This window comes from Erinaceus europaeus, chromosome 15, assembly GCF_950295315.1.
Source record: "Erinaceus europaeus chromosome 15, mEriEur2.1, whole genome shotgun sequence".
NCBI lineage: Eukaryota > Metazoa > Chordata > Mammalia > Eulipotyphla > Erinaceidae > Erinaceus > Erinaceus europaeus.
The window spans coordinates 36,414,189-36,432,921 of NC_080176.1; the positions used below are offsets into that span (position 1 = coordinate 36,414,189).

Sequence of the window (18,733 nt, forward strand, 5' to 3'; positions counted from 1 at the left end):
TATATCTTTTTTGTTTTGTGGTTTTTTTTGTTTTTTTTTTTTCCTCCAGGGTTATTGCTGAGGCTTGGTGTCTGCACCACGAATCCACTGCTCCTGGAGGCTATTTTTTTCCCTTTTGTTGCTCTCATTTTATTGTTGTGGTTATTGCTATTGTTGTTATTGATGTCATTGTTGTTGGATAGGACAGAGAGAAATGGAGAGAGGAGGGGAAGACAGGGGGGAGAGAAAGACATCTGCAGACCTGTTTCACTGCTTGTGAATTAAACCCCCTGCAGATGGGAAGCCAGGGGCTTGAACCAGGATCCTTATGCCGATCCTTGTGCTTAGCACCTTGTGCGCTTAACCCGCTGTGCTACCTCCTCATCCCCTTGTTTTGTTTTTTACCGGAGCACTGCTCAGCTCTGGTTTATGGTGGTGTGAGGGAATTGAACCTGGAACCTGGGAGCCTCAGGCATGAGAATCTGTTTGCATAGCCATTATGCTATTTACCCTCCACCCAGCTTATACATCTTAAATGCATGACTTAAAAGTCATATTGGGTTGTCAGAAAAGCCAGGAGATATATTTTTTCTATGCAAAAATATGTTACTGACTTTTTCAACAACCCAACAGACTAAGGAGATAATGGTATCATACCAGGGCTTTCATGCCTGACGCTTCAAAGTAGCAAACTTAATCCTCAGCACTACTATGAACCAGAGCTGAGCAGTGGTGTGTGTGTTTGTGAGAAAGAGAGAGAGAGAGAGAGGGAGGGAGATTAATAAATCCAAAAAAGTAAAAGCTATAGATATAAAACACATTTTTTACCTGGAAACCTAATCTGAATTAGGATGGATAAGTATAGCATACTGACAGTGATGTGTGAGAGCTATAAGTAAATAAAAATGAAAGCCCCAGTTTTCTTCGTATTTGAAGATTTTCATTAATTACTTGAGCCTAAGCTCAAGCCTTAGTATCAGCTTAAGAAATTCATGCTACTTTTCAAAATGTATTTTTATTTGTTTTATGTTTTCCCCTATGCTAAATTATAGCAAAGGTTTTTATACTACTTAAAGATTTTTTTTAATATTTCAGTAGAAAACTAACATTTATTGCTATCACTGTCACTCTAGGAAAATAAAATATACTTGTAATTGTTTTTTTCTGAGTATCTGGCATAGCTATTAGATTTCAGTTTTTCCTCCTTAAATATAGTATGATAAATATATTCTACTTTATGCTTAGAATACAACTAAATTTCTTTTTTAAAAAAATATTTATTCCCTCTTGTTGTTTTACTGTTGTAGTTATTATTGTTGTTGTTATTGATGTCAGTTGTTGTTGGATAAAACAGAGAGAAATGGAGAGAGGAGGGGAAGACAGAGAGGGGGAGAGAGAGATAGACACCTGCAGCCCTGCTTCACCACTTGTAAAGCCACCCCCGCTTCAGGTGGGGAGCCGGGGGTTCGAACCAGGATTCTTACGCCAGTCCTTGCACTTTGCGCCACCTGCGCTTAACCCACTGTGCTACTGCCCGACTCCCACTAAATTTCTTTTTATAGGTTGTCTTCCTTAAACTACTGAAGGAGATATGATTTGCCCACAGGCAGGTTCTGTGTTTTCTTGAAATACAGTGATTTTATTTCTGCCCTTTTCATTCCTTGTCAGGAGCCTCCCTCAGTTTTTTCACTTCCCCTTGTACATTGCCTTTTTGATAACTGTGGGCCGTTGTTTTATAAAGCAGTTTTACAGTTGCTTGACAATCATGAATTTTTATAATACAAATCAATATGCTATAGTCAAGATGGAGATCTGAAAGCAGCAAGCAGACCCTTTCTCCCAAATAAAATGTGATATGGTTTCTTTTATTATTTTTTTTTATGAGTTACTAGATTTTTTTTATATCCTCTTCTATTTTATGAAATAGGACAGAGAAATTGAGAAGGGAAGGGGACATAGAGAGGAAGGAGAGGCAGAGAGACACTTGCAACACTTGCTTCACCACTGATGAAACTTCCCTGCCCTACAGGTGGGACTAGGGCCTTTAGCTTATTTCTTATACATGGTAACATGTAAGCTCAACCCAGTAAGCTACTACCAACCAGCTCCTGCTGTAATCTTTTACCTAAGGAACAAAATCTGTGTAAAGTAAACCTTCAGTTGTGAGTTATACCAGTTGGCTATATGGTACTAATTGTCATGGGGGGGGGGGCAGGGAACAAACCCTGTGCTAGCAGAGAACTCTTTTCCTTTTCCTTCTTCTCTCTCTTTCTCTCTCCCTACCCTCCACCCCTTCTTAACCAGAGTACTGCTTAACTCTTAGCATTATGGAGGTGTTCTGGGGATTAAACTTGGAAGCTCAGATTCTTAGGCATGAAAGTCACTTGCATAATCATTATGCTATATCCCCAGTCCCCTTTTTTTAGTCACTTTATTCAGGAAACATTGCCTTGCAGGATTCTTGTCACAGGGGTACAGTTGCACATCTCCCTAGCACCTGCACCTTGTCCTCCACCCTAGAATACTACATCCCCAGTCTCCACTCAACATGCCTCCTCAGTAAGCTGCCAACCACTGTTTCCTTGCTTTGTTTCTGAGATCCTGTCATGAGTAAGATCATCCCTTATTTGTCCTCTTTCTGCTCATTTCATTCAACATAACCCCTGCAGTTCTATCTGTATTATAACAGAATAGAAGATTTCACACCATAGAAACATGGTTAATTTGCTTTCCTTCTCTTAAATCATCTCCTTTGCTGTCTCTGGTGTAATATTTGAAAACCATTATCTCATGCATTTGTGTTTTGTTTATTGTTTAAGATGGATTTATGATAAATCTTAGTTTAGGATAAACCTGTTTTCTGTTAAATCCCTCATAGCCAGGGCTGAAAGTATAGCACTGAAATACTACCTTTCTACTTACTGCTCCTAAGTCTGTCCCATTGTCCTGCCACATACAGAATATATAGCACATAACATGTTTTTGTAGTAGCCATCTCACATCTCTCATGTCTAGAAACAACTATGCAACTCCTACCGCCATTTCCAAAACCTCATCTCTGAGATTGTTTGTTTGGTTTTTTGTTTGTTTGGTTTGTTTGTTTGTTTTAATTAAACCATATATTTTTCTTTCAAATGTATCTTTTTTTATCCAACAAAACTGTAGGCTAAGAGCAGTAAAATGCCACACATTTCCCACCACCAGAGTTCCATATCCCATCCCCTCACCTCTGAGTTTCTTTTATGCCTGCTCTTCTGGCTGTTTAAACCAAAGCTCTTATTTTTTCTCGGCCCTTTCTTCCACCTCTCAGTAACTGAACCACCAGCAGATCCCATTCACTGTGCCTTTAAGACCATTCTCGGCTACTTATTATCTCACTACTAATCACCTGCATCATCTCATCTATTGAAATGTGTTTTATTTCGTAATTATTTTTAGAGCAGTTTTAGGCTGAGCAGAATGTGTGAAGCACTCCCAAGTACCCTGTCACTCTTCTCCTTTTCTTTCTTTCTTGATTCTTTACAGTGTTAATAATTATGGTTGTTTTTGAAAGCACTGCTCAGCTCTGGCTTATGGTGATGTGGGAAATTGAACCTGGGGCTTAGAAGCCTCGGGTGCGAAAGCTATGTTCCCTGCCCTAGGGTGCACTTTTCACCCATCAATAGATGGTTTCTTGTTGTAATGATATTGTTAAATAAAACTTAAATCATGTCACTCCTCTGCCCCAAGTTTTTTAATGCCTTTCTACCTCACTGAGAAATACAGTAGGAGGTCCTTACCAAGGGTAGCAGACTCTACAGTAGAAGGTCCTTACCAAGGATAGCAGGTGATGCTATTTCTCTAATATTGAGAGCTATCACAGTGTTTGGGTAAGGTAGAAAAGACTTATATTCAAGTAATGAAGACCCCCCCACCTGCAAGGGGAATGCTTCAAAAGTGGTGAATCAGTGCTGTAGGCATCTCTCCCTCTCTATCTCCCTCTGCCTCTCAATTTCTGCTGTCTCTAGCCTATAAATAAATATAATTTAAAAAGTAATGAAGATGAGTTTAAAAAAGAAAAGAAGAAAGAACTTAACAAATTGTACCAGAGAAGCTTAACAGCCTTTAATTATTCTTTGTAAAAGAAAAATATGTTTAAAACATATGCTTTAAACTTAAATTCTAGACCTAAATCTGCTAGTTTTAATAGATAGTATTGTTGGCAACATATCACTTTGATGTTCCATTTCTAAAGAGAAGATGGAGTTGGCTGAATATTGTACTATTTGTATTCTAACAAACTTTACACTATTGCTTTGTTTCATTAGATATAAAACCTGAAGACATGAACAGTTTTATGTATATTTTGCTCTTGTTTACATGAAGTGCAGTTTCTTTATGATCACACTTGCCAAAAAATAATGACTTTGATATTAATTGGAAAATTGAGCTAAAAGGGAGAAATCATGATGCCTGTAACATTCAAACTTAAACTTTTTTGTTTTAGAATACTCTAGAGATAGAAAAATTACTTCTAAGCACATATATTATGCCCCAATAATAATTGAGGAAAGTGATAGGAGAAGTGAAGACCTCTACATCATTGTCACTATTCTGATAAGGGAGGACCTGGGGAATCATTGGTGTCCTGGTACAGGATGGTGAAAAGGATCTCAGTTTGTGGGAGGTAGTGTTTTGCAGACACCCATCATAGGCCAATGACAGATTGTACCCATGTGTCAACAGCTTTATTATAATCTGTTAAACCCCCAATCAAGTAAAAAAAAAAAAAAAAAAAGTCCACCAATATAAATATAAGTCAGCTATGTCCATTGTCCATCTGGCATTTTTCTTTCACTGCAAAACTTTATTGATAAAGAAGTTGTGTCTTGGTACAAGCTCCTATTCTCATTTCTGAGTATCCATTACTACTTGTAGTTAGTACTATCACCAGTGAGTGAATATTGTTCCATTGGCATTCCAAATGCTATAATAACTTCACTACTTATCAATAAGTATAACACTGTTATTCCCAAGTGAAAAATTTACTAAGTTTTATTATTAGTATTACGCAGAATTTCCAGCAGAAGAAAGAGAAAAGAAACTGGCTTCCTGCTCAAGACACCGATTCCGCTACATTCCACCCAACACACCAGAGAATTTCTGGGAAGTTGGCTTTCCTTCCACTCAGACTTGTATGGAAAGAGGTGAGAATATAGATTATGACATATTGGGGTTAATTTTTCAGTGTTGTATATACCCAAGTCTAAGCACTAAACTTTGTTCTCCATGGTTCTTTGTACTCTCTGCTGTAAGCTGAATGCTAGTTCTGTGACATGGAAGAAAACAGACTTCTAAGTATAAAATGCTTACCTTTGAATTCAAATAATTTTCTTAGACTCAAAGGTTTTTGGTTTTTTTTTTCTTCTTTTTTTTTTTGTTTTGTTGTTGTTATAGTTACTGATGTTGTTGGATAGGACAGAGAGAAATGGAGAGAGGAAGGGAAGACAGAGAGGAGGAGAGAAAGACACCTACAGTCTTTCACTGCCTGTGTAGCGACTCCCCTGCAGGTGAAGAGCCAGGGGCTCGAACCATGATCCTTACGCCAGTCCTGCGCTTTGTGCCACATGCGCTTAATCTGCTGTGCTACCACTCAACTCCCCAAAGGTTGCTTTTAACCACTTTTAATGTTACTGTATATACATTGTCCTGGTCTATCATTCAAATTGCAAAAAGTAGTTTTACTTTTATCCTACCAGCAAATGGCCCTCAATAAAGTAAATAAATCGACAACAGTTTCCAGCTAGACATAATTAAGGAGAAAATTTCTTCAAAGCAACTGTAAATTTTAATTTTTTTTTTTTAGGGTTTTGCTGTTGGTGTTTTATTTTTTGCCACTGGGGTTATTGTTGGGGTTTTGTCCTTGAATTTCTATAAATTATATTGAGTAAAATGGACACTTGTCTGATTATTGAGAGTATATACAATTATAAAGTTTCACAAATTTAGTGGCAAGGTAAAGTGTATATATTATAGTATGCAAGGTCCCTGGTTTGAGCCACTGCTCACAACCTGCAGGGGAAAATTTCGGGGTGTCTCTCTCCTTCTCTGGCAGGGTGTCCTCCAGGGGAAAGGTAACGGGCTGGTTCTTTCTCGCTCACAACAGGGGTGACACGAAGTAAAAGACACCAGGGGACTCTTAGCGTGAATCTAGAATCTGAGTCCTTGAGTCCCAGAATCCTAGAGTCCCTTTATTAGCAAAGTGGACATGAGTTAGATAGAAAAGCAATGAAGTTAATTATTGTTGAAATATGACAGAAATTACAGGTTTCTTAACAGTCAGCATGCCCCTAAGGTAGGGGGCTGGTATGACAGGAATTGATGAGATACAAGACAGTTATTCTCCATAACACAAGCAACTTAATCATCCAAAGGTATTTGAGAGAAGCATAGGGGTTAAACCCGTAGGATGAGACAGAGAGAAGATGGATATCAAAAGGCCATATAGTTTGGCATTTCTCTTGTCTGGGGTCTGAGGTGTGTGATGAAGTGTGTGATAAGGTGTGTTCTTCTGTGATCAGAAGGTGACTTTGAATGAGTGAATCTGTGGCCATGTGGCCTGCAGTTAATGGAGGGAAGTACTGGGGTATCTGTGGGCCTGAGAGTCAAGAAGGAAAGAACCAAGTCTGAGTTTCCCCCCTTATGCTCACCTCGGTTGAGAGAGACTTACCAAGAGGTTATCTTCTCAGACCTCCATCCAAAGATGGGGGTGGTTCTCCCTAAGCTCTATCAGGCTCACACATGTTCCCAACAGGAAAACACTTCACAAGTGGTGAAGCATTGCTGCAAGTATCTCTCTTTCTCTCTCCTTCTGTCTTCCCCTTTATTCTCAATTTCTCTGTCTCTACAGAATAAAAATATCTTTTAAATTTAAAGTTTTATATATTTAATATTTTTCCAGAGGTGCAAAGTCTGAGATTTATTTCCACTTTCCCATTAATAGACCAAATGTAATCCCCATTCTTGTGCTTGCATGATTATCAAATAAAATTAGATGATCTGGATATAACTTATATTTGTACCCTTAACATGGCCTTGAAATATGGCAGCTTCTAGTGAACCCTACATGACTAGATGACTAGCAACATCTTGGGAGAATCAAATATTTTGAAGAGGATGGGGCATATTGTCTAATGAAAAGCTACAATGCAAAATCTTCTTGATAAGTAATAAGTTTAATGATTTGTCACTATTTGAAAACTATATGGTAGGATAATTGTCATAAAGTTAAACAGAGCTCAGGTGAGGCCCCACCTCTTCCATTTCCTATCTTTTTTTGAACTGGAATCAGCTCACTACCTTAACCCTCCATTACCTTACCTGTTAAATAGGCATGATAGAAAGGACTTCAAAGTAAAGTGAATGTCATGATGTATACACACTTGACATTTGCTGGTGTTGCTGTTAGAATCAATGAGGAAGTAGGCATTAATTAGAGAAATCATTGTCATCACATAGCAAATAATCAGAAGAATCATGAAAATGTTGAAGAATTGGATAAGACAGTTATTTACTTGTATGTGCTTAAGGAAATATATGTTGCAAATGCAGTCTTCTGAACTTTTGATTTGTCTTTAAGGTTACATTAAAGAAGATCTTGATCCATGTCCTCGTCCAAAAAGACGGCAGCCTTACAATGCAATGTTTTCTCCAAAAGGCAAGGAGCAGAAGACATAGATGCTGAAGCAAAGCAGGGTAGAAGGCAGTTTCTGTATTGTTGTTTCAGCTATTTATATATAAGATCCATATGTTAGACATTTTTTTATTTTCTTTAAGCTGGTTTATAAATCACTTTTCTGTTAATATGTTTAAATGACATACCCATCATACAAATATTTAAAATGTAGATAAGTTTATGTTGTATTTTCTTTTATACCTTTAAAGCAATAGAGTGCTTTTTTTTTTTTTTGCATTCTTAAGAGTTGTTTATTTCTTTGAGGGAACAATTACAATTTGAAAATATAGTAAGTCTAGTTTGTGATTTGTTGCTATCAGATCTTTTCATTCCTTTTTCCCTTGGTATTTCATTCAACACTGACTTTGTATTAGTCACTCTGCATTTTTATCCTATAGTTAATTGGTCTTCTTTAGATCATCCTACTATCTAGAAGTCAAGTCTTTTAAAAAGTTAAATTTTAATAATTCTTTTTAATTTTAATGTTCTTCAAAATAACCTTTATAGAAACACATACCTAAGAATCTTAATTCTACCATCCCTGTCATGTTAATATAACAAGCATGCATTTGATTTAAAAAAAAAATCCCACTTTAGAAATAAAGTCTTGAAATATATCTCATTTTATAATCCAACTGTCTGTTCTCAGAAAGCCTCACAGTAAAAGAAACATCACAAAGTCTCTTTATTGAATTAATGAAGTTAGAATAATTCTTTAGACAAGTAAAGTGGCCTTAAGCATGAGTTTTAGCACCTAAGCACTTAATGAAACTTTTCTGCTATCACACCAGTAGAGGCCAGAAGAGAGCTATTTTGGAGCATTATCAGTGGTAACTAGGAACTGGAATAGGACCTATTAACAACCTTTGGTACAGTCATGAAAACTCATTGAGCAAAGACAAGCTTTTAACATAACTACTGTTGAAATATAACAAAAGGCAGTCTATAATTCATGATCTTGAGAAAAAGATGTCAGTAGACATGTGTAGTTACATATGCTAAACATCAAAAGTCACAAAGAGATGAGTTAAATCCTGTTATTACCCTGTATTACCTCTTCAGTCTCCAGGCTATCCTCTCCTGTGGAACTGCAACTTCCCTGATTATGGGTTACACCAATAACAAGGGCTCCATTTGGAGGCCATCAGTGATTCATGGCCCACTTGCACAGATCCATACTTAGGGGAGACCGGTGTCTTCTTGATCCCCATTTCAAGGCCACTGTGCATATGGATTCATCAACTCAAAAAGAGCACTCAGAGAATGTGCACCAAGAAAGTTACCTGGCCTGAATGTTGTGCAGTAAATGTAGAAATATTTAATGTATGCTTTTTAAATGAGTAACAGATGAGTCTGAGAACCAGGAAAACTGGTGCTTCCTAGACTCTGCCCTAACACAGTAGTATCGTGGCTAAATCTGCCCTTCTGAGTTTTAGGTTCCTATGAAGTCAGGGGGTCAAGCAGTACAATTTTTAAGGTTCTAACTAGCTTTATCAGAGTCTCAGTAGATTGTTAGCACCTTTCAGGAGAAGAAATTGGACCATGGTTAAAAGCATGTCCTTCTAACCCTGGTGCCGGTGAAATACATAGAACAGAATAAAATAAAGCATGTCCTTCAGAGCCAAGCAAGTCAGGGATAGAGTTAAGGCTCCATTGCTTAGATATGCCATGGCTGGTACTATAAGTTGTGATGAAGCTTCAGAGAAAACAGCCTAACAAGAGAATCCACTACGAAATGATACCCCATGAAGCACACATAGGTGCTTAAATCAGAATCTCTAAGTAAAATTACACCTTTTTTAATATTTATTTATTCCCTTTTGTTGTCCTTATTGTTTTATTGTAGTTATTATTGTTGTTATTGATGTTGTCATTGTTAGATAGGACAAAGAGAAATGGAGAGAATGGGGAAGACGGGAAGAGAAAGACTGACACCTGCAGACCTGCTTCACCTCCTGTGAAGCGACTCCCCTGCAGGTGGGGAGCTGGGGGCTCCAACTGGGATCCTTACGCCGGTCCTTACACTTCGCACCACCTGCGGTTAACCCACTGCACTACCGCCTGACTCCCAATTACACTTTTTGTTTAGAGTTGGTAAGGTTGTGGGGGGAGAGGAGAGACACCTGCAGCACTATTCACAGTTCATTGAAGCTCCCCACCCCCCACAAGGGAGAACTAGGAACTTGAGCCCAGGCCCTTGCACATGATGGCATGTGTGCTTTACAGGGCAAGCTACCTTTCAGTCCCTCTAGTACTCTTTCCTGGTTCCTCCTGACTTTATAAATATCAAACTCTGGATTCAGAGCAGTTGAATTATTTCAGATGCTGTCATTTTTGAAGATTGAATTTAATTCTGCAAATTACTTATATATACCATTGAACCTTGCTTGCTTCTCTGAATAAACTCAGCAGAACTTAGAGGTAGAAGTGGAAAAGTCTTCCTATGATCAAGTGAAAACCCAAAGACCACATTAGTCCTTTTCTTAGCGATACACCCGCAAAGGGATTTTCCAAAGTGTGCACAAGCTTGTTTTATAATTCAAAGCTTGAAATAAAAGCCCAAACACGAAGAGCTCAGCCTGTAGGTATGCATTTCAGGCAGCACTGTCTGTCCCCAAACTCACCTTCCTAGACACCCCATTTGTTCCATAGAAGGAGGAGTAGCCAGGTTGACTTGACACAGCTGCAGAATTATCCAGAAGTGTTCCCTGGTACACTGTCTTTTTTCACACACACACAAAAAGGCTCTTTAGTAAAAATAAATAAATAAATAAAAATAAGGGGGCTGGGTGGTGGCACACCTGGTTGAGCACACATTTTACAGTGTGCAAGGACCTGGGTTTGAGGGGAAAGCTTTGACAGTGGTGAAGCAGTGCTGTAGGTGTCTATCTCTCTCTTGAGTAGCTGACAAGATGTACCTTCAGAGATTCCAAAGTCATCTTGTTTGCCTGTCACCTTACCCTAAGATGTTTCCCTTTTTAAAACATTTATTTCCAAAGAGATTTTATTTTATTTTATGGGTGAAAGGGAAAAGGACCAGAACAGCGCTTTGGCATGATGCAGTGCAGAAAATCAAAATCAAAGGGTTTTGTTTGTTTGTTTGTTTGTTTTGGTTCTATAGAGACAGAGAAATTGAGAGGAGGAGAAAGAGAAGGAGAATCAGAGAGATACCTGCATCCCTGCTTCACCATTTGTGAAGCTTTCCCCCTGCAGGTGAGGACCGGGGGCTCAAACCTGGGCCTTGCACACTGTAATGTGTGCTTAACCAGGTGCGGCCACCACCTGGTTCCTAAAACCAAAATTTTTAATGCATGCAAAATCCTGCTTTCTCCAAATAGAAAGTTCTTTACATTAGTCTGCTCTGTAGAACTTGAGGGATTTCCTATGAAACAAATGTATGTGTCCACCACACCAAGTGCTTGAAGAGTACACTTGGGGTGCAGAGTGAGGGAGTACTGGACATTGTGTAGAAGGAAGAACAGAATGGAGCCTGGATGGAGAGCTCCCCAGAGTTTCTGCTTGGGCTCCTACTTTGTAAGGAACCTGTAGTAAGTACAATAGTGGTGGTGGTAGGCTTGCTTGTTCATATCTGCTTTCAGGAGTTTGCCTGACACAATCCAGAGCCCCCCAGAGATATCCCTGAGACCCTTTCAGAAGATTTATGAGATGATTTCACAGTAACATTAAAACATGATAGGCCTTTCCACTGTGATGTCATTTTTACTGATAGGAAAAAACAGTGGTAGGTTAAAAAAAAAAAAAAGTGTTTTCAGACATGACTCAAGGTGTGCCAGAAGACTAGCTCACCTGGGAGGATGCCAGCTTGGCCATGCACTGACCTAGGTTTGAACCCACCCCCAGTGAGCTGGGAGAAGCTTAAGTGCTTATGGTTTCTTTCCCTTCCTTCCTGTCTCTTTTCCAAGAAAGTTGGCTTGGAGTAGCTCTGGTGAAGAGACAATTCAGGGACAAGTCGCAGATTTAAGACACCTTTTTATTGAGTTTGCAGGGAAAGCAGAGAATATAGGAAGGTTTGTAAGCTAACTGGCAGAACGAACAGGTAGTCCCAGGTTTTCAGTCTTAGGACTTTACTAGATCCTATAAGTTAGGTGTATGACATTCTAGTCTGTTTGGGTTGTGGGAATGGCCAGAGGGCTCCTTTGAAATGTGGCACTTCCTCCCTGTTGGCACAGTTGTTATGGCAACAAATGGCAGGGAAAGGAAGTATTTCTGACTAGGCACTAAATTTAAAGTGACAGTGTAATAAAAAGGAAATATGAATTAAGTTGAAGTGTCTCTGCTAGAAGCTCAGGTGACTGTTTCCTGTCAGCTTTTAGCAAGAGACATCTCTAGTGTGTCACTTCTTCCAGCTTCTGAGTGTTTGCACCTCAGCAGATGACACCAACATCCTAGCATCAGCTGCCTCTAGATTTTCACCTTTTACCTGCCACTGGAGAAATGACCGTATGAGAAAGCGTAAGAGGCTGATCAAATCACTTAACACACGTTTTTGAGGAAACTGGGAGGTTCTTGTCTGGCAGAGCACACACTAGACCATGTGCAAGCACCTGGTTTTGAGTGCCAGTCACCATCTGGGAACACCGTGCAAAGGGGAAGTTTCATGAGTGGGAAAGCAGCACTACTGAGTCTCTTCTTCAATCTGTCTCTCACCTTCTGTCTGAATAAAGAAGGGGGATCCACTGGAATTCGTATAACTGCAGTCACAAAGCCTCAGTGAAACCCTTGTTGCAATAGTAAAAGTTAAAAAGTCAACTTTAAAAAGGATAGATTCTCAGGGGGCCAGGCAGTGGTGCAGCGGGTTAGGCGCACGTGGCACAAAGTGCAAGGACCGGCGTCAGGACCCCTGTTCAAGCCACTAGCTCCCCACCTCGGGGTCGCTTCACAAGTGGTGAAGCAGGTCTGAAGGTGTCTTTCTCTTCCTCTCTCTATCTTTCCCTCTCTTGATTTGTCTGTCCTATCCAACAGCAACAATAGCAATAACAACAAGGACAACAAAACTGGGAAAAACGGCCTCCAGGAGCAGTGGATTCATAGTGCAGGCACCTAGCCCCAGCGGTAATCCTGGAGGCAAAAAAAAAAAAAAAAAAGGATGGATGGATGGATTTTCATGGGTGTACTCCCTTTACTGTTGATACATGCAGCTTGGTTCAGCTGTGGGAGGGGGTGTTAGAAGTACAGGAATGTCTTACAGAGCCTGAGACACATTAAATTTAAAAATGACAATTTTGCAATCACGGAGGCAGCACAATGATAAAGCACAAAACTCCCTTGCCTAAGCTTCTGAGCTCAATCCCTGGTATCTCACATACCAGAGTGAAGTTCTTGTTTAGCTTTACACCTGACTATCATTATTAAATGAATAAATAAAATATTTGTTAAATAAAATGCAGACTTTTCCTTTGTTCCTTTTTGTTGATTTTCTGTTTCTGAAATGGCTTGGCCCTTCTCCCCTGATTACCATTTAGCCAGTTCTACCTGCCTCATTATTTGTCAGACATTTTCTCAAAAATGAATGAAGTCAAAGTATCACTTCACACAACTAGCAGTGTTGCCAATGATAAAATCTGAGCTTTCAAGTAAAAATTAGAAGTTTTGGCAGGCTAGGGATATGGATCAAACTGCCAACACCCATGTCCAGTGTAGAAGCAATTACAGAAGCCAGAATTCTCACTTTCTGCAAAAAATAATTTTGATCTATAATTCCAGTGGGGAAGAAATGATGAGGAAGATGGCCATGGGGCTCTGAACTCCAACAGAACCTAGAGAGAGAAGAGGAAAAAGGGAGGGACATTTGTGTATGTGTGACTTGAAAAGGAAAAAAAGGTGAGACCATAGAAGAAAAAAATGAGCAAATACATACAAATATAGACAGTTGTAGAAATAATAATTGACCCGTATCTGCAACCTTAAGAGAACTGCTGTAGTTTACAATGGAGGGATTGGGGATTCAGAACTCTGGTGGTGGGAACGGTTCAGAGTTGTACCTGTTGTCCTATAATTTTGTAAATCAGTGTTAAATCACTAATAAAAAATTAGAAGTTTGGAAAACTTAATCTGCTACTATGTGCTAGATAACCATTAATGTTTTTCTACTGAGCTTGGTGATAGTATTATTAAACTTGATTTTGTTAATGATATATAAGGCACATCAACACCTGCCTCTCTGACTAGAAGGCTGAATATGAAATTCTGGGGTTGGGGGGATACACTCCCTCATTTCTTAAAGCCGGGAAATGGCCCCCAGGGAAAGCTGGGAAAACCTGGGAAATGTGCCCAGGTCTCCCTTGCATCATTGGAGGGGCGGAGGCCAAGGGCGTCTGTACCACAGGAAAGCCAGTAGTTAGCACCTCTACTTTCTGGTCTGAATGAAAGCCTGTCAGAGAGGGACCGGAGTCAGCTTCATCCCCTATGAGAAAAACCTGAACGGAGGGGCCTCCCCCTTTCTCTCCACAGAGGGTCCGCTGTTGGGGCAGTCCTGTTGGGCCTGTGGGGAAGCAGTATCTTCCAATTCTCAGGCCTGCAACATTTCATGACTGGGGTCTAAACAGTCCCTGTTTAAATTCCACAAACTGAAAGTAGTAATGGGAACCTTCAAAGGTCCCTCAGCAGCATAATGGTCTTTCAACCTCTTTCCCACGAAGTCTACAGTCCCTTCAGATGGGAGCCAGGGCACTACCTTATGTATACGTGCCAAGAAATATTTTAATTGACTAGTAGACACAGTGCAGTCTCACACCTTAAGAATAGACTGCAGTACATGGGCATAGCATGCCTACTCTCTGCCCCCTGATACTTGGGCATGGAGTGCCTGCTCTCTGCCCCCTGATACTAGGGCATGGAGTGCCTGCTCTCTGCCCCCTGATAATCGGGCGTGGAGTGCCTGCTCTCTGTCCCCTGATACTCGGGCGTGGAGTGCCTGCTCTCTGCCCTCTGATACTAGGGCATGGAGTGCTCTCTGCCCCCTGATACTCGGGCGTGGTGTGCCTGCTCTCTACCCCCTGATACGGGAATGGAGTGCCTGCTCTCTGCCCTCTGATACTAGGGCATGGAGTGCTCTCTGCCCCCTGATACTCGGGCGTGCAGTGCCTGCTCTCTGCCCCCTGATACTCAGGCGTGGAGTGCCTGCTCTCTGCCCCCTGATAATCGGGCGTGCAGTGCCTGCTCTTTGCCCCCTGATACGGGAATGGAGTGCCTGCTCTCTGCCCCCTGATACTCGGGCATGGAGTGCCTGCTCTCTGCCCCCTGATACTTGGGCGTGCAGTGCCTGCTCTCTGCCCCCTGATACTCGGGTGTGCAGTGCCTGCTCTCTGCCCCTTGATACTCGGGCGTGCAGTGCCTGCTCTCTGCCCCCTGATACTCGGGCGTGGAGTGCCTGCTCTTTGCCCTCTGATACTAGGGCATGGAGTGCTCTCTGCCCCCTGATACTCGGGCATGGAGTGCCTGCTCTCTGCCCCCTGATACTCGGGCGTGGAGTGCCTGCTCTTTGCCCTCTGATACTAGGGCATGGAGTGCTCTCTGCCCCCTGATACTCGGGCGTGGTGTGCCTGCTCTCTACCCCCTGATACGGGAATGGAGTGCCTGCTCTCTGCCCTCTGATACTAGGGCATGGAGTGCTCTCTACCCCTTGATACTCGGGCGTGTAGTGCCTGCCTCTGCCCCCTGATACTCAGGCATGGAGTGCCTGCTCTCTGCCCCCTGATACTCAGGCGTGGAGTGCCTGCTCTCTGCCCCCTGATACTCGGGCATGGAGTGCCTGCTCTCTGCCCCCTGATACTCGGGCATGCAGTGCCTGCTCTCTGCCCCCTGATTTCCCATTTTACTTCTGTTGTACGCCTACCCGTTTTCTGAAGTGCACTATTGTAGGTGTTGTCCGCTCACCTGTCTGTGCTCAGGGTCTCAGTTTGGGTGCCAAAATGACCGGTCCTGGGTAAAGCCAAACGGTCCTTGAGAAGAGGGCAAAATAATGACAGGGCACAGAAGGACTGGATTGATCATCTGATGCTTTATTTCCACAGAGCTCAACGTATATAGTGAAGCAATCACAGTGACTTTATTTCTGAACTTATCAAAAGATGTTAGCACATTGTCCAAAGTTCAACTCAAGTAAAGTAGTGAAGACACAACAAGAGCTTTTGTTGACTTTCCCTTCGCCCAGCTGCAGCCTGCACTTGAGGTCAAAATAACCTTGCCTGTCTGCCAATGATTTCTATACAACTCGTGTGAACAAGTCCAAAGGTCAGAGCAAAGTGTTCTTGGATCTTGTCCATCAGAACCATACAGATCCTCACGGAAGTAAGCATACACTATTCCCTAGACCTTTAACTACCATGACTGCACAGGCTTCCTCTTGAGATGATCATGTGATATTGCTCGGGCCAGTGTCCCCAACAGACCCTGGGTTGTGACTCTCCTTGTTCTTTTTCTTCTTGATATTTCTGTTTGGAGGTTGCCGTATGGTTTACATCTAGGCTTCTAGACTTATTTTGAACTGGAAGCAAGTAAATTTAGAGTTTTTTTTATGAGTTCCTACTGTTCTATCTTCATTACACATTTTGTGTGTTTAAGGTGTCTCAAGTTCTTTTTGAACTTTTTTATGAAAGAAAAAGAACCAGAGCACCACTCTGGCATATTTGATGTCTGGATTCAGATTCAGGACCAAGAATGCTTGCAACTCCTGCATTCTTCTTCTGTACTTCCTCCCAGACCTCTATCTTGATCTTTCTTTCTTTCTTTCTTTCTTTCTTTCTTTCTTTCTTTCTTTCTTTCTTTCTTTCTTTCAGATTTGTTTTTACTTCATATGAGAGAAAGTTTCTTATGAGAGAGAAACCAAGGGACCACTCAGGCAAATGCGGCATTGCAGACCAGACTGGGGACTTTGGTCATGTAAGTCCTGTGCTCTGCCAGCTGAGCTGACCCCCTAGCTGCCAGTCTTGCTATGTTTTCAACTAGAATTTCCTTCCTCTTATAGAACTTCCTTTATGTAGAACTTTCTGGTAGTGCTGAATTAGTGGTGGTGATCAACTGTTTGTCTAAAAAGCTTTCTCACTCCCTCAGTTCTGAATGATTATCTAGCATGGCAGAGCATTATTGGCTGGAGGTCTTTTCTATTTAATACTTTGAATATACCATGCTGCTCCCTTCTGGCCTTTAGGTGTTCCATTGAAATCTTTACTTGTAATCTTATATGTGATGCTCTGCCTTTCTCTTACGGTATCTAATATTTCCTCTTTATCTTTGCACTTTAATGATATATGTCTTGGTGTTTGTGTTTCTCTTGTTTGGAATTGTTTGAGCTTCCTGGATCTTGGTGTGTTTCCTTACTCAGTTTTGAGAAATCAGCTACAAACACAGCAACTTGGATGGTCAGAAAAGAGCCAGCAAATCCTCAGAGATTTTCCCCCTCAGAATTCATTACCATGGAAACTGAATTCAGATATGGTTCTACCAATACTGTTCTCATCAAGGTACCTGCCATTGACTTCAGCCTTGGTTTACTAGTCTCTTGACTCTCATTTTACATTACAAGGGTCATGAAATTGAAATGCCACATAAGCCCTCCCCCCCCTTTGTTTCCCAGGGCAAAATTTCACACCCTGCATAGCTTTTAGTTGTAGGTCTTTGCCCCAAGTCGGGTTTTCCTTCTTGGTGAGAAAATTTCTGTCTCCTCTCAACCTGGATTCTGCAACTGTGTCCCCTACCCTCATCCCTTGCTGCAGGATGTCTTTTTCCCTGAGTTTTAGTTTGGCTTCTGAGTTTAGTTTAGTTTAGTTTAGTTTAGTTTGGCTTTTGAATGACCCACATGTTGATGAAGATTTGCTACAACCACAGACGGTGATTGATAAGCATAGACACCCTCTGTTTGGTTTCTTGGCCACACCCTAATTGTAATCTTTTAAATGCTGTGAGAGTCAGCTAGCTGACACTGTGAAGTCCTCCTGGAAAACTTCCTTATGAGATTTGAAGAGCTACAGGGCACTTTTAGAGCTTTGAGGCTTAGAGACACATTAATGGGCCACAGGTTAATCACCAATATTTGAGTACCTAAAGTCTACTCTGCCTAACTTTCTACAGTATTCTTAATCAAAAGTGATCTAAGTAACCTGTAAAGAAAGGATTAAAATTGTGGTCCGGGAGGTGGCACAGTGGATAAGGCTTTGGACTCTCAAGCATGAGGTCATGAGTTCAAACCCTGGTAGCACATGTACCAGAGTGAAATCTGGTTATTTCTCTCTCTCCTATCATTTCTCATGAATAAATAAATAAACTCTTTTAAAAAAAAAAGGATTAAAATTTTCAGATGCAGGGCCAGGTGGTGGAGCACCTGGTTAAGCGCACACATTGCAATGTGCAAGGACCCAGGTTCAAGTTGCTGGTCCCCACCTGCAGGCAGAAAGCTTCAAGAATGGCGAAGCAGGTCTGCAGGTGTCTCTCTGTCTCTCTCCTCTATCTCCCCCTGCCCTCTCAATTTCTCTCTGTCTCTCTCCAATAATAAATTAATTAAAAAAGGAATTAAAAAATAAAAAATAAGATGTTCTAGTTCTGCTTTCTTTGTTTTAAAAATCACTGTAAGAACTTCAGTCTACTTTTAAAACATTTCATTTCTTTTCCAATTTTATCCAAAATCTTCAATTTATACTTAGTCCTTAAGGATTAGAGAAGAAAAAGGAATTGTTTGCTGTTCCCTTCTCCTGTCTCCTTGAAACTCCCACCTTCTTGAATTCAGTTTACTTTCACTTCTTCACTTCACAGGCCCATAACCAGTGTCCTTTGCAAAGAAGAAATGGTGTTAGTATTTCTGGGGGCTTCTCTTTCCCTTTGTTTGCACTGCCTGTTGTGGGAGTTGGTTCAAATTTTCCTGACTCCAATACAATGTCCTTTACTATTTATTTATTTATTTATTTGCCTCCAGGGTTATTGCTGGGGCTCAGTGCCTGCACTAGGAATCCACTGCTCCTGAAGGCCATTTTTTCCCCTTTTGTAGCCATTGTTGTTTAACTTTGTTATTATTATTATTGTTGTTGC

At 41.0% G+C, this 18,733-nt stretch overlaps 1 protein-coding gene and 1 long non-coding RNA gene across 8 annotated transcripts in view; one reads left to right on the forward strand and one right to left on the reverse strand.

Moving 5' to 3' along the window:
* Positions 1–7,999, forward strand: part of RBBP8 (RB binding protein 8, endonuclease) — a 132,776-nt gene extending 124,777 nt beyond the window's left edge. For all 7 annotated transcript variants that reach the window (XM_060173577.1, XM_060173575.1, XM_060173576.1 and 4 more), the window contains exons 18-19: positions 5,024–5,165; positions 7,598–7,999. In XM_060173577.1, coding sequence (XP_060029560.1) covers positions 5,024–5,165; positions 7,598–7,695 — 240 coding nt within the window. In that variant the 3' untranslated portion in view covers positions 7,696–7,999. The remainder of the gene's footprint in view (positions 1–5,023; positions 5,166–7,597) is intronic.
* Positions 1–16,465, reverse strand: part of LOC132533151 (uncharacterized) — a 51,237-nt gene extending 34,772 nt beyond the window's left edge. Inside the window, exon 1 of the long non-coding RNA XR_009545055.1 lies at positions 15,590–16,465. This is a non-coding gene — a long non-coding RNA (uncharacterized LOC132533151). The remainder of the gene's footprint in view (positions 1–15,589) is intronic.
* Positions 16,466–18,733: the final 2,268 nt, after the last annotated feature.